General features: G+C 40.4%; 1 protein-coding gene across 4 annotated transcripts; it reads right to left on the minus strand.

Annotated features, from left to right (window-relative positions):
• Nucleotides 1-2502: 2502 nt before the first annotated feature.
• On the minus strand, nt 2503-25559 carry PARD6B (par-6 family cell polarity regulator beta). Of its 4 annotated transcripts, XR_012831634.1 has the most exons (5): nt 25494-25559; nt 20303-20525; nt 9864-10652; nt 5480-5625; nt 2503-2523 (listed from the first exon to the last, which is right to left on the minus strand). XR_012831634.1 is itself a non-coding variant. In XM_075721233.1 (4 exons), exons 1-4 carry the CDS (start codon nt 25557-25559, stop codon nt 8122-8124), a joined length of 1119 nt encoding a protein of 372 aa, XP_075577348.1. In that variant the 3' UTR covers nt 5921-8121. The 4 variants fall into 4 exon arrangements, 3 of the variants coding, with proteins under 3 accessions (XP_075577348.1, XP_075577345.1, XP_075577347.1); XM_075721233.1 differs by lacking the exons at nt 2503-2523; nt 5480-5625 and adding an exon at nt 5921-8162; XM_075721230.1 differs by lacking the exons at nt 2503-2523; nt 5480-5625 and adding an exon at nt 8120-9485.
• Nucleotides 25560-26305: the final 746 nt, after the last annotated feature.

Consider the following 26305-nt stretch of genomic DNA (forward strand, 5'->3'; position numbering starts at 1 on the left):
TCTCCTCCTCCCCGAGGACAGAGCTGCAGGAGACTCCCTGTGGAAGCCTGCAGGTAAAGAGACTCTTCTTGGGCGTTCCGGATGCTTCTTTGCTACAGAAGATGCTCTTCCTTCCATTAGGCTCCTTTACAACACACTCCTAAACCAAAGTGACATTTTAGAGGACAGATGATCAAGACAGCAGTTAGAATTGAGACAAAAAAAGCCATCTGCTCTCAGTTTGTTCGTCGTTCCTCCTCCTCTAAGCAGGAAACAGGACCTACTTGATAACTAATGATCAGCCAAGGACTGGGAGATAGAACGGGGGAGGATTTCTCAATAACAGTGTGCTGTTTCTCAATAACACTGTTATTCGCAGTTGGAAGAGGTCAGAAGCAGCCAGCCCTCAAAAGAAGTTTGGCCCGTGCATCTTGTACTGAAGACTCATAGTAGGGTCAAGTGGACTCTGTAGAGCAGGGACATACAGCAATATGCAGTACTTCCCACTAATCAGTTTGAGACATTATCTAATTTTAGAATTTTATACTATATAAAACTGCTTTTCAGTGCTTGCAGAGCAGAAGCCCACAACAGGCCTGTAATGGCATCCAAAACTTTTCTTGGCTTTGGATAAGACCAAATTATTGCTGAATAATGGGAGAAATTTAAATTCAGTTTAGCATCTTAAGAAAATGCCAGATTTATAGCCTGTAGCTAGCTGAGAAGATCAAAGCAGCCAGGCTTGAAGAGGTACTTGAAGCAACAGAAGAGCAAGCTAATAGGTTGCAGGGTCTCCCCAGCTTTTTGCAAGAGTAGGGACAGACACAATGAGCTGAATGTGGTCTGTGTCATCCTGACAACAGCACCAGACAGACCCTTTTATGCTACGCTTGTGGTGACTGAAAACCTCTCACCTGAAAAATTGTAAGGTATCTCCAAAACCTGATCTTCCGCTGACCAGCACTGCATAGGGGAGAAACACATTGCACCTCTGGGCACTTTATTTCTCGTTTCAGTTCAAGCTGTCCAGGTCTGGGCAGCTGCCTTGCTATGTATTTGTGGAGTTAACAGCCCAGACCTGCCCTCTGCTCAGCCACTCAGGTACCACTCATGCTGTGGACCCCAAGGGTTTGTATCCTGTATCTTTGAAAGAAGTGTTTCTATCAGGGAAAGACACACCAGATAAAACTTCACTGAGATTTGGAAAGTGTATTTGGGAAGCTTTAACAGATCAGAATTAAATATTCCTAACTTCTTGTATATCACAGATAAACTGTTACAAAATGAAGTTACTATCATAGGAGGAAGAACATGAAGATGTATGTTTAGAAGAAACACAAGGAGCCAGGGAGAGCACTTTAGGTGCTTTAAAAGTATAACACTGACTTAGATGCTGCCTGATTATTTCATACAGACTATGCCATCCATGTGAGCTTTATTTAGCATTGGCATTAATTATTTACAGTAGAAGAAAACTCTCAAGAGAAAACAGTGCTAAAACGAAGAGATCATGCATTGTATTTCTGTCCCTATGACCAAATGGCTTTGTGACCTCTGCCCCTCAGCTGTAAGGTTAGGATAACCCTTCTATCTTCACTATCCTAACAATTCACCAGCATAAAGCACAGTCAAAATACAAGGAAAGCCATCTTGAACTACTTCATTTTTTTTCAAGGTATTAACTTTGCAGGATGACTCAAAAAATCAATTTTTCTACATTATACAGATCCAGTTACTAACCACCTGAAATATTTTTGAAAGACAGTTAATAGGATTTCAATGTTCAACAGAACACCCAAATTGTCTTTTGCAAGCAGGTTTTTTTGCATTAAGTTTTAGCTCATGTATTCTTAAGTTTGCACAGTGTATCTACTTTTCTCATTTTACAGCACAGGACAGAAAGAGTATAAAAGGGCAGACTTAACAACATTATTAGGGGATTTAAGCAATTAGGATTTAAAATTTCTGAATTACAAGTCCAAGCATTTTATGTAACCTTATGTAGCATTCAAAGTCAGAGAAATTTATGTTTATGTATTCAATACCTTCTTCTCAGCATTTTAAGAATTCCAAATCCTTTGCATCCTCCAACAGAAAGATGAAAACCCCACTTTTTTTTTTTTTTTTACTGGGTCCACAATATCCAGAACAATAGCAAAGCAGCAAAAGGAAGGAAAAAAAAAAAAAAAAAAAGGAAAGGCCTTGTAGGAATTCCACAACAGGAATACCCTGCAATATGCTGGGACTCTTTCCTCCTTCATTAGCATTATCTCCTATTTGCTTCCTACTTTTTACTCTTATCTCCGTTGTCTTGCAGCTGTGAATAACTAGGCCACTTTTCAGAACTGATTTAGACATGCCAGACTATGATACACATCAGCTTTGCCTGTTGTAACCACACGGATAAAATGTTTTTTATACAAGTATGACCCCCTGTACTGGATGATGTCCCTACCTTCTCTAGCTCCTTTCACATCATCTGCTGTTCTCATCTGTCCCTCAAAGACTGTTCCTTGTTTCTGAGCATTGCACACGCATCTGTGACTACAAACAAAAAAAGCACCCTATCAGTTACTGCGTATTACCAGGTGCTCAAAAGAAAGCATTCTGAGGAAGTCACTGTACCACAGAGAACCATGTTCTCCCGTGGAAAGCAAACATGGAGGCAATAAATATGTTCTTATACACTTTCTTAAATGTAACATCAGAGCCCAATACAAATCCTTTCGCACTGATGAAATGCAAGGTATTTCCTTATACTATCAGGTAATAAAATGGTAGTTCAAGTAGAAAGGAATGTTAATTGGAAGGACAGGAAATGATATCTCACTAGCAACACCTCTGAAATGCTGTAATAAGAAATGCTGGTTAAATAGCACAGCACTTCTTCAAATTGCTTTGTGCTTCATATTTCTAAAGCACTTTTAAAATCAAGCATGCTATGTTAAGTCCTCGGAGACAAATTTACCTCCTCTTTGAGAGGGCAAGTACACAAGTGATCTATCATGGCTGCACAAGGAGTCTGAATTCTTAAACCTTAGCTACAATCTCGCCTCTCCAAGAACCAGCCGTGCCATTTCTTGCATACTTCTACCACATCCAAGAACAATACTGTTACCGTCCAACACATTTTTCCTCATGCCAGTATTGGAAGCCATTTATGAAGCCACCTTGAAGCCCATTATTCCTCTCTAGCATTACTCCATGCAACTGCAACATAATAGTATCTGAATATTGACACTTGTATTGCAAGGAACACACGTTCATCAGAAGTAATCCACACAAGTCTGAAACTAGGATGCCACAGCTAGTTTGAAGGTAACAAGAAAACTTCAAAGGGGTATTTAGCACTAGTCTAAATCTTTCTCCTGTTGTTACACCAAGGAAAGAAGGATTTTCAATTGATTACTTAGAAAAATCCCAGGATCTGCAACCATACACGGGTTTCAATTTCATAACATAACTGAAGTCCAAACACCTTGTTAAGAGCTCATCATCTTGAGAAAAGTGAAGTACTGTTGGCATTTAAAGGACAGACATTGTTACTGCATGGTATTTAGCAATTGCATTCCTTCCTCAAGGAGGCAGCAGTAGGGAAAGTTACAGTCTTCCTTTACAATTAGTTTCTTAGTTTAGGAAAACTACCAGTAGGGATTACAGTGATTTGTAGAAATAGCATTGCTGACCTGCATGAGTACACATTTTAGTCTCACTCCCTTAAAGTGTCCCAGGTTAGCTTCTGTACTGTGCCTCCCCTGCAGATGCAGTCACAGTCAATATTAGCGTTAGGCTACTCTGAGTTCTTGTCCAACCTAAAGCGCCCTATAAAGCTTACTTTATCCTCATAGATATATGCATTCCTGAGGACACATTCCTTAGTCTTTGGCTCCTGCAATAACCTCACTCCCTTCATTCTTAGTGGATTTTACTTAGGACAAATTCTCTCACACATGGAAGCTTGCTGGAAGGCACAGAAACATTAAGGGACACTAATGGTCCAGCTGAGCAGTCCATACTTGTGCTGCAAAGAGCGCTTCCTGCCTCGGTGAAAGCACTCCCCACGCTCAGCGTCCGTCCCAGGCCAAGGAACGCTGGAGGAGATGCATTTGCAGGGAGTTCAGGTCAACACCAGACTCACTCTGTGGAAGTATACCTTACAAGAAATATTGAATCCTGAGGACACTATGTTTTTGACCTCCTTAAAAATTACTTCTTAGGGAAATAAAATTCACTATGAATCAAGTAACTCAAAGCTGGTAAGTGGAAATTATATTCAATTTCACTTTTTCAATTCATCTGTTGATATTTAATTTCCTCATACAAAACCGTTTACACACAGCTTTATTGCTTTTTACAGTATTTTTCAGGCTGACCAGTCCTCTACTACTCAGTTTTGTTATACTAAAAACATCCTATAATGCAGATGACATTACTTATTTTCAGTCTGGTATATCCTTTTTGGAAATAAGCAATTAGAACTGCACACTATATTAAAAGCATTGCTGAACCATGGTTTTATACAGTAACATTATACATTATCAGTTTTGTCCTTTATTCTTTTCCTAACACAGGGCTTTTTTTTTTCTTATGCTAGCAAGTATGGGGCTGATGTTTTCACTAAAGTATCATAGCCCAGGATGGGCTCCTGAGAGGCAAATCTGCTTGGCATTCATCATTACATACGCAAAAGACGACAGATTTTTCCACACACACGCACACTTAAACTACACTGAATTGTTTGCCATTTTATTGTCTAATCTTGCAGTCTGTCCACAATCCTTCAGATTTTGCTCCTCTCATTTTTTCATATCTGATTTATTCAAAATATCCAATACTTCAAAAATTTCAGCAGCAATACCAGAAAGTTACTTGCTCCCACAACAATTAACATGCTAAAGAAGAGTCAGTAACTTGGAAATAAATCTCTCCGTTTCAGAGCTTTATGCATTTGGATAGAAGTTCTGAAGTTAGAAAAACACTATACCTGAATTTTAATTCACAGGCAGAATGAATTTTTAAGGCTCACACCATTTCAAGAATACCATACCAATTTCAGCATTACTTTAGGAAAGGGGTGAGCCGTCAGGTTCTGTGCAAAGTAAAGAAATTTCTTCCAGCTACAAGACATTCAGACTCAAGTGCACAGATGAAGTAGACTGGGTTCTTTCAGCTGCATACCAATATTGAGATACTGTAGTGCTGTTCTTAGTCTTTTTGTCACCTTCCCAGAGCTACATAGGCGAGCATGAAAAGTACTGAACCATACAAAGGAAACTAGTCACGCATATACGAAGGAAGGTACAGAAGTCATATGATCGGCCCCGAGACCAGCAGTCACACAAGCCCTATACAACAGTGCTAAACAAACAAACGTCAAGTTTTTTGTCACTAGGTATGCGTTTACAAGGGCTACCAAGGCATTAGATACAGGAGAAAACATTTGCAAGTGGAATGGGTTCAAGTTAAAACTTTAATACCAACAGTTATACCAGTTACTTACAGTAACAGTGAAATCCTCCACGTCACCAGTAGCACTGGAGAAAGGTAATGGAGGATGAGGAACCATCTCCCAGCCTCGTGACCTAAACTTTACTATAAGCAGTCCTCAGGCAAGCCATACAATGTCAGATTCATTATTTGCAGCTACTGTAGGAATAAGCACATCACAGTTTAGTCAACAGGACTGAAGGACAAATGTTTTGAACCCTTGCATACTTTCTACGTGTAGAGATTTGCTGCAGAGAAGGAAGCAGCGGAAGCCTTGAAGACTATGAAAACAGAGCCCACTTAGCTGCCCAAGAGGGGGAAAAAAAAAAAATTATAAATTAAGCCCATCTACTTTCACACTTGAGAATAAGGATACATTCTTCCTCATTTTCACCTATCTGACAAAGTAATTGAGAAAAACACATTTTATTTCTATATCCATTTATTATTCCAGTCTGTAAAAATATAAGACTAATATACAACTACATCTAGCTTGATTTTGTAAAATCAATCTTCATTCAGTGAGATACCAATGTACATTATACATTAAAGTTGTAAGAAAAATACTGATATTTGACATTTTAAACAAGTTCATTCATGTAAAAATCACATTGCAAGTAAAATTTAATTAGAAAATACATAATATTCACAAAAATACACGTTAAAGACAGCTTGTGAGAACATTGTCCTAAATTTAATTCAGCTGTGGAAAAAAAGTATGATTCACAGTTAGGCTTGACTTACCCAGTATATAGCAGAACTTCAAAGTAAATGCATCTTAATTCTATTAAGAATTTGTTCTTTTTCCTATTAAGGTGCACTTAAATCTCCCAGTCACAAGTAAGGAATGACTTGTCCCCCCACTGTGCATGTACACAACATATAACACTAGCCAAAGGAATTTTAGTTTTCCATTCCATTTTGAAATAATTTGGATATTTATAAATTAATTTATAAAATCTGGATTGAAAATACAATTTACATATACAGGATACTTAATACACAAAGATTACATTAATAGCAGCGTAATATTGTCAATCATGCATAGCATCCTCACTATCACTTTTGGATTTTTTTTTCTTTTTTTTAGCTAAAGATAAAATCTATATAAAACAGTCAAGCCTTTAAGTATTTTCTTCCAAGGAGAAGATTGTAAAGATGTTAAAAATTTAGGAGGTAGTGAATGAAAGGCTAACAATATCAGCACATTTTTTTAAAAATTTTTTTAAACCTTACACTGAACCAGAGTACCACTTTATATATAAAGTTAAGTTTAGCCACTCAGAATCAACCGTTGATCATTCTGAATTAACAATTTAAAAATATTTTGTAATTAACAGTGTATGCATTAGTAAGATATGGAAGAACTTTAGAAACTTTATGGTAACTGCAGCATTAAGCAATTACATGCTGTGCAGTCTGTCATTGTAACTGTAAATACACACTTTTAAAATCCCATTTTTAGGTCTATTCTTTAATGTTTTTATCAAGTCCCAAATGCTCAGTTTTACTACATTACCAAATTTCTGTAGAACAGAACATGACGTGCGTCAGAAAGAGTATTATCTCACATTCAGATTAATCAGTTTGCAGGAAAGGTCCTAAGAGATGAATTCTCATGCAATTTAGAGTAGGACCCCAGTTAAATTTCTACAAGTCCTTAATACTGGCATATATATTCAAAGTTTTCATGCATCTGTTACAAGTAGAGATTAGGTAACACACAGAGTTTGGCAGCACACTAACCTTGGGTGTTTGTACCTAAGCAATAAGTTACCTTGCAACACGAGCATTCTCGGACTCGACCCTCCTGCGTAAGTTAACAGCTCAAAGCTATTATCCAAGCTGCAAAATACTAATGTACCACATTAGAGCCATAATGTATTTCCACTGAATGAAAACATTACACCTGTAAGTGCACTACCAGTTCATTTTCTGTATCTGTGGACCTCATTTCTCATCCAAGTGCCTTTATTCCTTTGATTATTCACAATACATTCAAGTAAACAAAAGGCACAGAAGTGCAAACTAGCATAATAAATGAAAGTCACCCTCCACTGATGATTTCATACAGGAAGGAAAGTCTTTTGATAAAGGAGAAAAGACATTTTAAAGTAAACAATCTTCCTTAAATAAAGGAAGTGTAGAGCAGCACTGACAGAAAACACGTCTATAAAATCTACATGTTGCAGAATGAACATTTCTTTTCCTCATTTCACACTAAGTGGATGTAGTTACTTCATTTTTAATAATTATTAGCAAAATAAGTAAAACACTTCAAAATTCTTGCTCATGTTGGAAAAGATTCCAGAGCCTCTCCATATGCACACTGAAGAAACCGCAAATAAATCCGACAAAGCAGAACTCTAACCTCTATTTGCAGAGAGCCATTGTCCATTATGGCAACTCTCCATAAATCAAAATGAGCATGAATACAACCTTTCTTGACATCTATGAGACTTGAACTCCCATGGTATTGAAGGCTCGAATATACTACTGCTCATGAGATATGAATTTAAAATCTGCATTTAATGAAACAGCAGTAACAACAGAAGCTATTTTGTTTCCATCATTACAAAACCACAGTTTTAGCCTCTGATATCCTATAAAGACTTTCACAGATGCCTTAACGTTAAACTTGCAGTTAGTCTCTTGTTAGTAAAAGTTGCCAGAGGTAGATGTTTCCCCAAGATAGACTGAGGGAAGAAGAGAAAGGGGTTAGTCTCCTTTCCGGCTTGTTGTATCTCCCCACAGGGTAGAACATTCTTCCAAGAACCTAGACTGCTGGCTCTGGTAAGCACAGTACCACAGTACAGAACTGGTAGCATCCTGCTCCCTTTAGAGGCTGACAGAGACTGCTGGATCCCTGCTGACAGGCTCCATCCATCCATCCTTCTCCCCAGCCCTATCAGTACCCGTCTCACTTTCCCACCGCAACTTACATTCCCGGAGAAGGGCCAGGTTGGGAACCGAGTGCCAAAGTGGTAAAGCACGAGCTACTAAAGGGAAAAGGGCAAAAAGAATGCTAGCAGCCTCTCCCTGCAATTCTCCTAGTAAGTTTGCAGCTGATTACACACATACTTATGCACTTGCAGTATCAGGACTTGTCATCAGTGTTTTGTTTTACATATAGCAGCTTTGTAATATTCAAAACACCCAGCCAGTGGTACACAGGAAGATCAGCATTTACAGTTTAGTTCATTATAATGAATAATTTAATAACACATGGCTCAAGCAAGTTCTGTTAAAGCCTCATTCTGATTTAAATTTTTTTTTTAATCCAGGGATTTAGTTTAAGCTGTTCTAACTTGTTTAGGTTTGAAGAAAGTCACTTTTTACATAACTCAGACTCACTACAACAAACCTTTCCTAGTAGAAATCTTTACAGCTTCTACTAGGACTGTGATTTTAACATAGATTACATTATGTTATTTCCATAGCATTAAGTTTACATTTGATTTCTTTGAAATTTACTGGGATTAGCAACTAAATCCAATGATACCCTTAAATATTGCAAACTAAAATGAGAACAGGTCTTTGATACTTAAGCGTTAAGACTTTCACATTTGAATTTCAAAATCATAGTCATTAAAAGTAAGCTTACCTGGCCATTAAAAACAGTAAAGGTGCCTGACTAATGAGCCCGTGGTTGCACATTCACTTACAAAGGAACAGTCAACTTCAGAAGCCCCCACCTTCAAATCCTGACTGATTGTCAGGATTGATAGTTGTCAAGTTGCTGACCGCTATCAATATCCCTGTTGCTCAATGTGTCAGTTGGGGAACTAGACCAACCAAAACCAACTCCTCCCACCCCACCTCCTGCTTATTTTTCAGCTTCCTCATACACAGAGCCACACAAACAGCTCTGCCAGCTGAACAGCAGCCCCAGAACAGGAATGAAGTGGCTAAAGCAGCTCCATCACACGTAAGCAGCACTTCAGATGAACATGAAACCACAGTACATCAGTCAACCTCACACAATAATGGAAGTTTACTTCTATAGAACCAGTAGTATTCTGTAGTAAAAAAAAAAAAAAAAAAAATCAAGTACCTTTAAAAGAAAGCTCACAGCCATCTCTTAGCTATCCTTCATTTTCAATTTACATTTTCCTCAACCAATTTCAGTCATTTATCCATTAACTTCTGTCTTTGTGAAGTATTTACATTGAAGTGCAGAATTAACTGAAGTTAATCAACTTACATAATTTTGAACTTCTTGTATTTACTTTTTTTCCCTCCTTTTAATTTAATTGCAGTGCTCGGTAGATGGAGAGGTACAAGATGTATTACATATTAAGCCAAATTAAAACATGTAGGGCATCCTTACTTAATACAGAGTACACCAGTGTAATTTCATAGTGTTATTATAGTTCCATCTTCTTCTAATGACTTACGATCTGGACCTTGTACTTCACATTCCATGCTAATGCTGCCTGCTGAATGATTCAAGTTCATCTCACTGGAAGGAAGGAATCCATTTTGTGTTGACTCAGGAAGGAGTTCAATTTGTGTCAACGATTCTAGGCTTTCGCTGGTAGGTGTGGCTTTTGGAATCTGCTGTGGCTCACCACTATCTTCAATAATAATGTCCTCTTCATCGCTCTCCTCTTCTCCTTGCAAGAAATTTGCTAAAATATTTGGCGTGCTACTTGGAAGGCTAGATTCAGTAGACTGACCGGAGCTGCCAGAAGTCCGACTGTTCCTCACAACATTATTTCTCTGGTTTGCTGGTCTTACTGTAATGATCAGGTTGCGGCTGTTTGCAATCATCATGTCCGTAACCTGATCAAGGCTTTTTCCTGAAACCTCTATTCCATTCACCTCCAGTACTTCATCATTGACAGCCAGTAAGCCCGTGCTTTGAGCCAGACCTCCAGGGACAAGCCTAGATATGAAAATCCCTGGAACTTTCTCTAATCCATGTGGCGTTACTCTGACGCTAGAGCCATCTCGTATATAGAATCCAAGGGGTTTGTCAGTTCCGTATTTGTAAAGTCGTACCCTGCGATGGGTTTCTGGAAGAATATCTACATCTATAATAGAAGACACTGGCCTGAAGTCTTGTGGCATGCTAATGACAATGTGTGGCTTCTTCTTGTGATTATCCGGACGTAACACATTTGATAAGACATTTTTCTTCCTTGTCATAGTATCCGTACCAAAGGCACTGTAGTCTGCATCTTCTGTAAGACATAGCACATTGATGATTAGATCACTTTATATGTGGTCCATATCGCATTCCTATCGTGTTTTAGGCTAGCAGAATGAAATATCTCATCTAGAAGGTTTCTGGCTTGCTATAGTAGAAACATCTCTCTCTACACATGAAACAAGAGCTTTAATGCTGTGAGATTCAAAGTTTGTAATGCTTTTGGTTTCCTACTACCAAAGGAAAGACAGTACACAAAAAAATTAAAGCAAGTTACCAGCAGTAGAGACACAAAGAACTATATTCTAGCTGCTTAAGAAAAAGGTTAGAATGGAAAGAGCGAATATGTTCCTCGAAACGTTTTAACTTTGTTCAGAGTAATTCCACTTAAGTCTTCTCTCCTCAGGTTTCAGATCATTGGAAAAGAAAGAATGAAAAAGGGAAAGCAGCCAGTGTGCCTATTAGTGCCTAGCTCCTGGAAGCCAGCCAAGTGACCTGGATTCAAACTCCAGAAAGCTTATTCCATTCTGTGCTCTCTTCCCTGCCCCCATGCAATGTAGGTAAAATGGCTGTGGAGCAGAAACAAAGAGATCCTGCACACAAATACTTCAAGCAAAACTGTTCATACAAGCAATGCTGTAACTGCCACAATTTGATACAGAAGTATGCAAATGGCTTAGAATTTAAAAAAAACCCACCATATGCAAGTCATACAAACACTTTTAATGGAAAAGAAAGTATGTTCTGCGGAAGCAATTCTGATGTGTGAAATGCCTATTTACCAAAGGAAGCTTCTATTTCTCTTTTTAATATGCTATAACTCTCCAAAAACAATGAACCAAAGCACATTCAGATGTGAGTTTCCTTGTATTGACACCTGTATTTTTGCAGTGTTGCATAGATTTTTTTTCTGCAGTGGATTGAAAAAAAAAATCAAGCGGAACTGGTTTGCACTAACCCTGGGACTCAGAGAAGTTGGGATTTCTTTGTATTACCATATTAAGATACCATTGCTACAGCCAAGAAAGTACAAGAATTGCTATACATTTTAATCTGCGAATTGAAATAACTATGGAAATGCTATCCTAGTGTGAGATTTCAGGAGAGCTGTCAATTGCTAGTGAAAAAAGTACAGTGAGACTCAGTAAGTCAGAAAATTTTTTTCTAGGCTAAGATGAAGATACGCAGACATATACCTGTTATATCTAGACTCTTCAGATGCTTTAAGCAAAACAGAACAGAGAAAGTAGGTCTGAAGCAATAGTCTAACACTATTCCAAAATGTAATAATACCCACTCCCCAGACATTAGAGCTGCTGAAAACAAGAGTTTTTTTAAGAATAAAATTATTGGTCTAAGGCAGCCTTGGATTTAGTATTCTAAAAGATAAAGGGCAACAGGAAAAGGAACAAATTTAAATTAGCCCACCAAAAAACCAAAGGTATTTATCATAAACTCATACCTTGTGTATACACAATAGTAATAAAATATTTTCATCAACGTGGTTTAAAAAAAAAGTGTCTTGATGATGGCCTCATTTACATTTCTTAATTTTTTTTGTTTAAAAAAATAACCACACTAAGGGAGACAAAGTTGCTTGCTAAAGACAGAACATCTTTTGTATTAAAGTTTACAGATAAAGTTGTTCAACAATTTCATTGACATAAACAGGAACTATTTCTGAAGACAGCTAAGTCTGCACAGCCACACTATACTCTGGAGTAGCTTTTGTGACAATCTGAGTTACTTTGGGAGACCACGGATGCCGCTCTAGAATATTATATCCACCTTGCACAGTTAATTTTCACTTCTACTGTTTCTCCGATTTGGCCATCTTTTCATCCAGGCTGGTGTTTCTGCAAGAGTTACTGAATGAGCAGGGGCAGCACTAACACAAATTTTTCCACATGTGCTGCTTTAGCACAGACACCCCACACTGCTCTCACTGCGTGCGAGAAAGCGCATACTGAGAGCACCCTAGGGACTCTTCTCTCCCACTTCACCCACTGAGACAGCCTCTGCAAAAATCTGCTTCCCCGTCTTCTTAGGATCAGCAGGTAAAAATGAAGCTAAATCAAGGAGTGGGCTAGCAAGAACATTATGAAATTTAAGAGACCAGTGCAAAGTCCTGCACCTGGGATGAGACAACCAAAGAGCCCAGGACAGGCTGTGATCTGTGCGGCTGGGGAGCAGCCTGCTGAAAGGGACCTGCTCCTTGTGAACAGGATTCAGCAGCGCGCTGCTGCAGCCAGGGCACGCCGGATCCTTGGGCTGCATCCGCAGGGGCATTACTAGCAGAGACAGAGATGTGATCAACCCACTCCTCAGCACTTGTCAGGCTGCACCTGGAGTCCTGTGTCCAGTTCTGGTCCCCACAATTCAAGAAAGATGTAGCCAGACTAGAGAGGGTCCAAAGGAAGGCCATGAAGATAATCAAAGGGCTGGAGAACATGTCCTACGAGGAAAGGCTGGAGTTAGTTCTCTCTCTGGAGAAGAAAAGGCTCAGGGGTACCTCACCACAGTATTTCAGTACTTAAAGGGTAGCTGCCAAGAGGACGAAGACACATGGAGAAGAAGGGGCAATGGGTACAAGTTGTGCTGGGAGAGGTTTTATCTCAGTGTAAGACAGTTTTTTGGTGGGTTGGGCTTTTTCAGTGGGAACAATCTATCACCAGAACAACCTCCAGAGGGATGCAGGGGAGTCCCCATCACTAGAGGTTTTCAAAATGCAACTGGACAGGGTGCTAGATAATACCATCTAGGCTCCCTTTCCCATAAAAGGCTGGGCCAGATAACCTTTCACGGCCTTGCAACCTGGGCTGTTCTATGGGTGGTACAAGGAAGAGTAGTAAAGTAGAAGCAAAGAGAAGAATCTAAACTAGCTATGCTTGAGAACATGAAATTAGATCATTGTGAATACAGGAAAAAAATTTTAGTTTCTGTGGGAGTCTGAAAGGTTCTCTCAGAAAAGCATGAAATTACTACTGTTCTTCAGCAAAAGAGGTTAAGGAGAAAAAATTAAATTTTAATTAATTAAAGTTAAATTAAAACACAGCATTAGATCTCAGCATCAAGCAAAAAGGCTTTAGAAATAGCCTAAAATCTGTTCTTCAGATGCCTAGGAGTGTTAAGTCAGTCATGTTGAAGAGTGGGTTGCTTAAAAAGCAATCCAACCTCCCAAACCAAAGCATGTAACAGGTGGACTATGTCTGAAGTGTAAAACACATCCAAAAAAGCAAACTCGCCATTTTCTCTGTAAAATGCGTTTTGGGATATCTGACTGAAGATCAGCCATTAAAAATCCTGTACTTCATTGCTGAAAACTAACATGCTGATTTTTTTCAGACCACATGGAGCAATTATTTTAATGTTTGCTTAAAATTTATGATCAAAGAAAAAAGTGTGAGAAGTTTTGCCCTTATCTCTACTGACAACCCATCCAACCAGTTTCAAGTTAGACATCTGGTCGTTACATTGGGAGGGTTTTTGCAATCCAATGAGTTACAATAGCTTCCCTTTTTTATTTGGAACTACAATTGCTTACAAAACAACTTGGTAAGGGCAATTGTGAAATTGGATACTAGACAGAAGGGTCTTGGCTTTAAATATCTTTACTGCTCAATACAAAGTAACACAATGACAGCAAGAAAATGATAGTGTAGGTGAAGATATCAGACAAACAATAGACAATGGTGACTTGAATACTGGAATTAAGAATGTTAACAAGTGCAAAGGGTTTGGGGTTTTTTTTAGGTCATGGATTTTCCCCTCCCCCACCAGCAGCTGGTATGCATCTTGGTGATCTCAAAAACCATGTAAAAACTTTTTTGTGCAGTGCACGTCTAAGTGGTGTAGATACTTTAGAACTGTGGTTTTAAGGCTGCACAATCAATGGTAAAGTCAACAAGACTAGAGAGAAATATTCCAAGGACCAGAGAGACATTGCATGGACAAGAAGTGTCACTCTGCCTCATTTCAAAAGCTTCACTTCATTTTGGTTCATAGCGGTGACGCATTTCCAGGCATTTAACACTGCATTGCTCCAGAAGAGCTCTGTTCTTCTGGGGAACTTCTCTGGGAAGTTCTCCAGAGAGCCAATGAGTAAGTTGGAAGCATTTCAACTGATTAGTTCCATATTGTTCAGACTTTCAGCCATATTATATTGGTTTTTTTTCTTTTTTTGAGTAAGCTCATCTAAAGAAAATAGGAAAATTGCACACGCATGATTTCTTTGTGCTAGAGTGCGAACTGCTGCTGAAAACTCTAGGATATATGTACTACCATATTGGTACCAGTGAAGCACTAGGTTTCTACTGCTTTCAGTACAAGAGCTGGTTCAGAAACAGTACACAGGAAAACAGCGTATCAAAACATTGTCAGTATTGATTTTCTTACAAGTGCTGTTCCACACACACTGCAACATTAAAAGGTATTCAGGTTTTGAGTTTTCCTCCTTAAATTCAAAGTGCACAAATTCAGATTTTTGTCAAAGAATCAGAGTATCTGGTATTTTACACATTGTCATATCAAACATATATCATATTCGACATTCCCAGCTTGCCACAGTTGGCTGTAAGGCTTCTTCACCTTCATAGCAGGCCACATACCAGGATATCCCTCTCCTGCCACTCAGGCCTTCTGTGCCTACACGGTAAGTCTGGCATGTACTAATATACCAACACATACAAATTTATTTCATCCAAGAAGTAGATTTATTGTGTCCTGCAAATGATCACGGTAAGTTTGTGCTCTTTACCCTACAGTTAGATCTAGAACTACACACAACTTCCTGGCTTGTATCAGGAATAGTGTGGCCAGCAGGAGCAGGGAGGTGATTGTGCCCCTGTACTCGGCGCTGGTGAGGCCGCACGTGGAATACCGCGTTCAGTTTTGGGCCCCTCAGTGCAAGAAGGACATTGAGGTGCTGGAGCGTGTCCAGAGAAGGGCAACGAAGCTGGTGAAGGGTCTGGAGCACAGGCCTTATGAGGAGCGGCTGAGGGAGCTGGGGTTGTTTAGTGTGGAGAAGAGGAGGCTGAGGGGAGACCTGATCGCTCTCTACAACTACCTGAAAGGAGGTTGTAGTGAGGTGGGTGTTGGGCTCTTCTCCCATGTAGTTAGTGATAGGACGAGAGGAAATGGGCTCAAGCTGCACCAGGGGAGGTTTAGGTTGGAAGTTAGGAAAAATTTCTTTACGGAAAGGGTGGTCGAGAATTGGAACAGGCTGCCCAGAGAGGTGGTGGAGTCACCATCCCTGGAAGCGTTCAAAAAACGGGTAGATGTGGCACTTGGGGACATGGTTTAGTCCAGTCTACCCTTGATTGGCTTAGAGTAGACTTGGTAGTGTAGGTTAATGGTTGGACTGGACGATCTTAAAGGTCTTTTCCAACCTAAACGATTCTGTGATTCTATGATCCCTTCCCCAACAAGAAATGAGAGTTCACAAAAGCCATCACCCAACTTGCCTTCCCACAACTCTCAGCTGGTAAGGCTTAAAACTTTTGTCCAAATCAAATTTTTCCACAGTTAAGAGAAACATGAAGATCAGTTGCAAAAGGACTGTCTTTGAAACAAATATTATATAAATATATCTGTATGTGAAATAACAGATTTAAGTGCTTTTTAAACAAAAACTAAGATCAGAAAAACATTTATTGGAAGAGATATGAAACTTTAAAAGTCTCTTTCAAGAAGACAGATACACAATCAGAAATCTTAACACTGAGCTGGTGCTTTTGCTTTCAGAAACTTCCTTCTTAAGTTACATGACACTTGTTGAAGTAAAAACATCCCAAAATTGCAAGCCATATGTCAAAACATTTAAGAAACTATAAAGCACCAGAGGGTTGTTATTTTGCATTGTAACTAGTCTTAGTAGTCTAATAATTCAAAACTAGCACAAACCTTAAGGTATACAGTTAAACTTACGTAATTTGTGGGAAAAAAAATAGTGAAAGGTTGATGAAAACTCATCTCTGCAAATCTCAGCCAAGCAGCATGACTCTGTTTAACCTCTCTTCCACTGCTAAACAAATTTTCTGAAGCAATATTCTTGAGTACAAAGGCATCTTTGTTTTGGCACCTAGCTAATCAGTTTAAAGCTAGAGCAGCAAATATTTTGGCATAAAGCCAAAGGACAAGGTGTTAACTATAGATAGTGTTAAGGAGAACGTCCGCATAGTGCAAGAATGATTTTTCCCCTAGCAGTTTCAAGCTCAAGGTGGCACCAATCTGTATATACTTATTACATGAAATTTAAAACAAAAGCCCACAAATGCCAAATCTGGTTTCAATTTAAAGCTGTTCAAGACAGATACTTCAAATATTTTTCTGATCCATTTGCAAAGCAATGTAGAGTTACCCCTCAAGAATTAAATTTTCAAAACTCCCAAATCAGTAGTATATTTGAATACACATGCAATTTAGCATTTTTTAAATAAGCCCCAACAAATCTTGTCTCTTATTTAGTCAGAAGTTATAACAAAACATCGTTTTAGGAAACTAACCTATGTTTTTAGGAAGAAGACTCAGAATAGCTAGGATATTCCCTACAGAGCTATTTAAAAAGCCAACTCCTCTTACTTTTCACCAAAATAAAGCTTCTCAGTGGAAAAAGTCTACCTCAAGAGGCACAAATTAATTAACCCTTCAAAGAACCCACTGTTCAGTATATACAGCCATGTACATGCAGAACTTGCAGGAGTTGTGTATTGTAATTTAATATCCTGCAAGTGAGGTTTAAGGACATTAAAATGAAATGTATCTTCTGTTAAGTTATCTCTATTATTCTTGTATTTACAATGCAAAGTCCCCCACATTGAACTGTCCTTCAGGGTCTGTATGGACTATGTGTCACCCCCCCGCATTTTATCTTCAGCAAGATTCTTCTCACAGACAGAGCGACTCCCATACATCTGGATTTAATCATGATACATCAGTTTAACCTTTAAATTCCAGATGTCAACAGTACCTGTTAATGTGTTAGACTGCAGAATGAAATTCCAATAAGCAACTGTTTTCCGCAAACTGAGAGCCATTCTCAACTGATTGCAATATCAAGCTCCAGTTTACATTTAGCACTGGAGAGCAGTTTAAAATATTTTAAAGGAATTTAGTTAAATACGATTAGAAGAGTCTAAGAGGAATAATGTGATTTCGTTTCATTGCAGGATTTCTAGGTTTCTTACCGCATTAACCAATACACATAAATGCTTAGGACAGATGACTTCCTAGCTTTCATAAATTAGGAGTCAAAATCAAACAGAAGAAAAAAAAGAGTATTTACTCTGCTATAACAAAATTTCTGAAATTTCAGAGTCACATTATCACAATTGTCACTTTAAAATAACATTGCAAAAACATCTTGTTGCTGCCGTTTCAACCCCTTAGGGTGTTCCTTGGATGCAACATACTAAGAAGTTGATACTATTTAGCCTAGATTTTATTGTAGCCTGCTCATACCTTATACACAATTTCTGGAAAGCTAACATAGCTACTAAATAGGTAAAACAGTACAGTAAAATCTCGTATCTTTTAAGACAGCAAAAACTTTCTCTCTTCCCCGCAGTGGCTTTTTGCCAAAGACCTTAAGTTCCCAACTATTATTGCTGGAAATACAAAAAAAGGGCAAAGTTCCATTAGAAAACCCACAGAAATTTTTCAGATTATTTAAGAAAATATATGAAGGTCACAAGAAGCCTCATAGGTGGAAAAGTAACTTGTGTCACTTATAGTTCCAAAACAGCACAGATCAAAGCTGTCCCATCAATAGCAGGTACTTGTTTAGACATTTGATTTTCAATTTCAGAGGCACAGCCAATAAAGACATATGCAATCGGCTGAATTAATTGCACCTAAACAAATTATGCTGTACAAATGACACCTCTAACTCCTGCAATTAAGGTTTAGTTACAGGCAGATTACCACAAATAAAATACAGAATCAAGTTATTTCCTTATTTTTCATCAAACCAACCTCTGTTCTATATGGCAAAGATGCTAATGGAATCAAAGCCTCAATTTAATCAACAGAAGTGATCAAAGTGGTCACAAGTAATTCAGAACAAACTACAATACTGGAAGTGCTGCACTCGGATGCCAGCCCAGGTTCTTTATTCCCTGAACTCTATAGCCAGAAGACTCTCGTGTCAAAGGCAAGGTGATGACAACTGATACTTTCTACGTAGCTCTTCCTGCTAATCAATTCTTGGCATGATGAACTTAAGTGGGTTAATCTTATTTCTAGTTCTGTGCATTGTATCAATTCTATTATCAATTCCTTGCACCAGAGTAATAAGAAATAATCCATGATGCTTTAAATGAAAGTACAATGAATAAAGGTACGAAGTGTTAAAACACCAGTAACAGTCAGCATTAAACGTGTAACACTTAACAATCTAAAAACACATGGCGTTAAAATATAACCTCAATAATCCCAGTCTGACAAAGTGGCTTATCTGTTCTCGTCATATGGCTACTGTAGGAGATTAAATGGAATCATAGACCTTTTCTACCTCTAGGTTCTATTAAAGCAAACAGTTCATTCCTTTGGCAATTCAGGACTAAAAACAGACTATACTACCCTCAATACAAACAAAGCAAACATTTTGGCAAGCAGCCACACTGTTTTTGAACACTGTTTTTGTGTCAGGCTGTTGTGGAGCTTATTCATTTTTTGGAGTGGGAAAGTTGATAAAAGCTTCCGATGCCCAAGTATTTTCTAAGGAAAATAAACCTGTCTTAGCAACAACCAGAACAGTGTACATCTTTATAAATAGCTAAGCAAGAAGCAGTCTGCTATTCAAAGATCAGTTGACTGCCTTATTATGATAGGAATTGCACATGAATGTGTCCATATACATACACACAATGCATGCACACTCACACCTGTATGCAAGTAAGCAGAAAACTACTGAGTGTAGAAATCAGGTTTTCTTGGCTTCTCTGGATTAAAACAACTTCAAATCACTTTCTCCCCTCCCCTTCAGTTCCATATACTGAATATGTTCTCCTGGACAAGAACAAATACAACTTCAGATTTGATTTTTTTTTTCCCTCATGACCAAAAGCAGACACTAGAAAGAGATAACCAGAACTCTGTGCCTAGAAGACATGCTATTTTTAAAGGCAAATGAACAAACTAAGCAGGACTCACATTTGAGGTTTGCTAACTGAAATAAGCTTGTCATTTTGAAAGCTTCAGAATGTTTTATTAGGAAAGTGTGATAAGAGTAGCATATTACAAAGTTAGTCTTTAATTTATACTGACATTTAATACTTCATGTAGTAAGACTTTCGCGATTCCTTTCCATCCTATAATGGTCTCTCTTCTTGTCTGATCAAGATCGGAATTTTAAGTGAAAGGCATCCAACATACAGAGCAGAAACCCCTAGAGGTTTAAAGTTTATTTTAATTTGCTTACATAAAACCAGAAAGAAGCATTTGCTAGAGATGTAACTTGACTTTAACTGAACTAAATACAAGCAAAAAAGCACACAGCATAAATAGGCTGCCTGGGGAAGCTCTTGCAAGAGAGACAAGTTGGGAATACCTTTCATGATCCATAATTATTACGGAATTCAGCATGATGAAATAGGACTGAAGGGTTTTTTCCTCCATACGTCACACTTTACTGCAACACGGTATAACTGGATAAACAGATGACTCGCAGACTTCAAGTGCCCTTACCTTTTCTCTGAATGAAAATCCTGAGTAGAGGATTGGCTGTAGAAACTGCTTTATGATAATTGTCATCATTATTGATAGGCAGCAGGTCTCCATGAATGTCCGTATATCCCACTAGAACATCAACATTTGGTATCTTGTGCACATGTTGCAATAATCCATAGAACTCCTCAAACTTCCCAGGTTTGGATCTCTCCAGAGAAAATCGTCGAAATTCTGCTCCAAACTACAACAAAATAGATCTTACATCATTAATATGGAAATTCAACATCCTCAAGCAATAGAATGATTTGAATGTTAAACCAGAAGTATTATATAATTAAAAGTGCACTAAAACCTACAACCAATACTGTTGAAGTAGCATAAAAAGGTCAATTTAAACTGGGGGGGGGGGGGGTCCGTGTGTGTGTCCCCCAAGTTATAAACATTTTTGGTCTTGATAAAACATGTACATTTGAATATGCAAAAGTTGTTTTCGTTGTTCTGTTTAGGTCAAAGCATTCACTAATATGGAAGCTTAGCATTAAGGTGACAAACTAATGCAACAATAATTGCAGATTCTTAGATGCTTACGAACAGCTGTGCTCTCGGTAAGGGACAGAATTTGTACCCAGCACTGATGTTGGTGGCTCAAAAACAAGATTATGATTAACCTCCTATGGTATGTGACTACCTGGAACTTTTTCAAAGAAATTTCAGCACATTTTAGAATGGTATGTATAGATTGTTAATACAGCTATGCTTAACCTATGCAAGACTGAGTAGTTTTCAGATTCCCAGTTGCTCATACAACAAATGAAAAAGCCACTTGAACCTGAACAGTACAAAGAATGACTGCTGCTTTTCAGTACAAGCTATGTGCACTAAAGCTTTAATGAGCTGATCTCAAGTCAATTCTGCTCTTACCTAAAGAAAGATATAAAGGAGGCAACCAGTCACTACTCCTTAAGAGCATTCAGAAGATTTGCCCGCATGATCAAGACTCAAGTCTTGATTGCACAGTCTTTTAAAATGTGGCTGTATCCGGGGTATAAACCAGAAAAGATTCAGAAGATACGCAAAAAAACCCCACCCAACATTTAATCACTGGCACTGTACTTTCAGGGGTAGCATTTGCATTTACCCAGTGTGATCATTCAACAACAACAAAGCAAGCCACCCAGCTCCCTAGTGCACTTGAGCTTCAGTCTCCTATATCACCTATAATTACAAACACTTTTTAAAAAGCAATGCTAGCAATGATTCAGTGGTGGTAGGCATAAGACTAAACTGGGTGCAAATAAGAGTAAACATTTGATGTAGACTAGACAAATTTTAATTTTAGCAAGCATAACTATTAAAATTATAGTGTTCCACCCAACACAGGCAGGACCCAAAGCAAACAGAACACTGGATAAAAATTATTCCAAAACCTCCGTATCAGTCACAGACAACACATCAAAGATGCTAAAAGGAATTAAGAGATAGCAGCAGCCAGGTTACTAAAAGCAAACCAGCTTGTTTATGAACTATAAAAGGGTAATAAACTAATCATTAAAAAACAGAAAACAAAAAAGTCAGTTGGTGGCTTTTTTTGTGAATTATATTGCTGACCTGCAGTGAGCATAAACACTTTAAGTAATTTCTCTAGCAAGTTTACTTTTAGGCAGAACAGAAGGGCACATGGAACAAAATACTCAAGGACTGAAAGTTTGAGCCTCACAGTATCACATACGTGGGTATACGTTACACCAGATAGGAAGGTGCACATTACCAAGCCTCTACACCAACCTTTACCTCACATTTGATTACAACCTTTTGGAGAATAGAAGCTTTAGAGTTCTCACATACAAACAAAGGAATGAAAATAAGGAGACAAGGACCCCATTGTTAGCACATTAGCACCACTCAAACATAGCACAGCAAAACAAGCTACACCTTCCAACACCCCACCTTCCTCCAAAAGATTCAAATAAAGGAATTATCTGGGACATTCCTCTTCTAGAAATACTCCAATTACAGTAACATTAACTAACAATAAGGCAGAAGGGATGATTCATACGTGCTTACAAGACAAGCAAAGAAAATCCTGCTGGAGGAACTCCCGTCACATCAGAAGCAGCACACTTACTCATGACATCCGCGAAAGACTTTATCCTGCGCCTCTCAAATCTTTCTTCAGGTATGTGAAGTATGAATGCCACAGGAACTGTCCATGCATTGCATCAATTGCAATTGTTTGTCTTCGAAGGACTACATAGTTTAAACATAATTCAGTGATAGAAGTTTGAAAAGCCAACAACCTCACTCTCAGTTTGGAGTAAATGTTAAATGCTATTGCAGCAAGCATACAGAGGGCCAGATTTTCAAACGTGTGATTTTTATTTTTTCCACATTATTTTATACATATTTGGTGCAAACACCAAGAGACTAATAATCTGGCTATTATTTCTTAACATGGTTTGCCATATGCTCAATACTATTATAAAGCAGATGAAAGACAAAAGTAAAACTACTCAATTTCATAGTTTATTTTAACCCCCTGAAATGTTTCCATTTTATATCAAATGTTGCACTCCATTCTATTAAATCGGCTGCACTTACAACTTATAAATTTAGAGACGAAAGGTTGGACAAGACTAACTTCAGAGAAGGCTTCTTGCCACCTGAGCTTTTTACAAAGGCACACTGTTATGCTGCTAACTCATTCCGGAAAACACAGGACAAGCTATGTCAGCGTACTAGGAAGTTACTAGAGATACTCACTTAAGTAAGACTTACTTATGAGAGGCATCTAAGTCCTCTGTAACACAGCATACCACTGCTATACTGTAAGTCTCCAGCAACAATAGAACATGAACTACAGTAACCATGTCTGTCTTCTCAGTATATTAGATTTCATTCTGGGAAAAAAGTATTATTCCAAGTCACAAGGCGGGGGGGACACACCTGAATTTTATATCTAGATAACTAGAAGTTTATTTTGGGGCTTTCATACCATCACCAGGAACTCCAGTTTGGGGTATAAAATTTTATTTTCTATGACAAGAAAAAGGGGGCTCTCGAATTAATACACTATGGGGATTCCCCAGGGCAGGTTCAGACCAGTTACCCAAATTGAATAAACTAGACTAACAAAAGGCTTTTGCTCATATAACTGCAACTACAGTCAGGCTGTGCTGGCACAGCTTTGTCAGTTGGGGCACGTTTATTGATTTGGAATATCTAAATAAAGAGCTGTACATTGCTGATAAGCCTTCAAAGCCTAGACCACTCCACAGTAATGGTCCCTTCCACCTCCCACACAAGCCTTTCTTCTTTCTCTTTAGAATCGCTTATTTTCATAAAAGGAAGATGACTTGTATGCTATATTAAATCAAGGTGCTGTTAAATAATACATTAGTGACACATAGTTCTAGGAATGCCTTGAAGCCTGCTTCATAATATGCACTTAAGAGACAGTCCCTGTTCATTAGAACCTCGACACTTCTCTGCACAAACACCAAAGAACACATCACAAAGTGATCCCTAGATATATTGTAAATCAAGGAAAACACACAATGGGAAACAGTAGGCCTGGAGTTTTGGGCTGAGAAAACAAGTACTTTGTTTATAAACACGTTGTACTGATTGTTTTCAACCTTCTAAGAGCACAGATAAAAAAAAAAAAGACTACACCAACCACAGGAACAGCTATGCTTAACTAGTATTTGAAATCATAGCTACCAGGTATTCCTGTGCTTTCTGGGTTTGCCCACATGAAAAGTTAACACTTTAAAGAAATCATGATCGTTCAAGCTATAGAGACCAACCATACATTTTCTAGAAGTTTCAGTACTATGATACGTTATCTTTAAAAGAAAAAGAAAAAAAACACACACCACCACAGGTCCTGGCTGCTTCACCTATACTGCTGCTGTAACACTTGATTAGCAGGAAAGGAAGGTACAGAATACAGACAACAGACTCTAGACCAGTTTGAAAAAAGCCCACAAGAGAGATATTTTTCTACCAATGGCAGAAAACACGTTCCCATGTAAATGCACTTGCAATTTGCCTATACAATGAAAAAGGGGGTTTAACTTAAGTTACACATATTTATTTAATTAATAGCTTGACACTCCACCTAATACTGCACATCCAACACTTTTACAGTTGTCAACCGCAGAATGATTCGTCCACAGAGTATTACGAATACAAACCAGAACAAAAAAAATCTAATTTCTTTCAGAACATCAAAGTTTTGTCAGCAAGACTTTGCCTAACCAGCACATGAAAAATTAACAATAGGAAGAACAGATGCAGATATACCCATGAGAGAATTTACAGAACTGTGCAAAGCTTTGACAACAAGAAACTGTTGTTATAAGCTGTAACACAGCGATACACACTCATAAAACAATTGCCAGTGTAAAATCCTCAGATAGTCTCTAAAGGAAGGCAAGCTCTAATTTAAGTTAGTCAGGGCTTACCTCTACCAAGTAATGCAAGCTCTAAGAATACACTCTACCCCACCAAAAAAAAAAAAGAGAGAAACAGAGTTATTAATTTAAATGAAAAAAAAAAAAGTACAGAAACACATAGTTAAATAAATATACTCTTTTTCTCATCCAGTCAAAGAACAGGTTTTGGAGCTTGAATCGTAACTCTAAATATCTCTTTTGGTCCAGACATCCCAAACTTCCCCCGAACGCCTACCTCTCTGTCACGTTTTTTAGTCTATACAGGAACTAAAGGGCCAACTCCACTAACATTTGTGGGTTTTTTTAAACACACTTCAGAACTACCTCGGCTTTCCCCCCTGCAGACCGCGCACCCCCTGAGGGACCCCAGCACCGCACTCCCCCCACCGCAGCCCTGCCCCGGCCGGGCAGCCCGAGGGGACCGGAGGGAGGCGGCCGGAGCGGGGAGCCCGCCCCAGCCCCAGCCCCAGCCGCAGCCGCAGCCCGGGCCCCGCCGCCCGCCTCAGCCCGGCGGCCCGAGGGGCGCTGGAGCGGCACCGGGGCCGTGCCCCGGCCCCCGGCCGCCGGTGCCACCCCCCGCAGGTGAGTCAGCGGCTCTCCCCGCCGCCGGCCCCACCGCCCCCGGCCCCTCGCCGGCCGCCCTCGGCCGCACCGACCCTACGACCAGACGGCCCCGCAGGGCAGGGCCAGGCCGGGCCGGCTCCTGCCCGCCCCGCCGCGGCCCCCCCCCCGGCGCGGCGGCCGGCACCCACCTTACTCTTCACCTCCATGGTGCCCAGGCCCCGGCTGCCCGCAGCCCCGCGGTGAGGCCGGTTCATGCCGCCGGAGGGTCGGCGCCTCGTCTCCTCTGCTCTCTCCTCGCTCTCCGCCGGGCGCCCCCGAGCGCGTCTGCGGGAAGGGGAGAGCGGCAGCGGGGCAGGGCGAGCGGCGCGGCCCGAAGCCAACTGCCCCCGGCGACCGCGGCCGCTCCGCCGGCTCCTGCCGCCGCGACGCCTCCGCCCTCGGGCGGGGGGCGGGGCCACGGCGGCCCCTGGCACCTGCCGCGCCAGCCGCGGGGCGGGGCGGGGCGACCGCGCGGCGGCGCCGCCAGAGCGCCTGCGCCGCGGGGAGGGGCGGGGGGCGGGGCCGCGCACCTGCCGCTGCGGGCATGCGCAGTCGGCGGCCGGCGGGCGCGGCGGCGGCGCACCTGCGGGCGGCCCGGCGGGGGCGGGGGGGGAGGGGCGGCGGCGCGGTGACGGAGGCGTTTTTCGTTGTTCCTCCCCTCCTAGGGAGCAGGTGCGGGATGCGCCTCGGCAGCCTTTGCCCTGCAGCAGCCGGGCCCGCTGCGCACGCACGGGGCTGCGGCGGCCGAAGCGCGGTTCCCCGCCTTCTCCCCAGGCGCCTCAGCGCGTCGGCCCCTGCGCTGGGGCCGGGCCGGGTGCGCCCCTCGCCGCGGGGGGCCGCCCCCTTTCCCCCCCCCCCGCGCCCTCCCGCAGCGCTGGGACCGGGGACCGGCCCCGCAGCCCAGGCGCATGGCGGCCTCTGCGCTGGGAGCCCCGCGGCCGGGCCGCCCTGCGGGCCGGTG

This window comes from Pelecanus crispus, chromosome 14 (genome assembly GCF_030463565.1).
Source record: "Pelecanus crispus isolate bPelCri1 chromosome 14, bPelCri1.pri, whole genome shotgun sequence".
Classification (NCBI taxonomy): domain Eukaryota; kingdom Metazoa; phylum Chordata; class Aves; order Pelecaniformes; family Pelecanidae; genus Pelecanus; species Pelecanus crispus.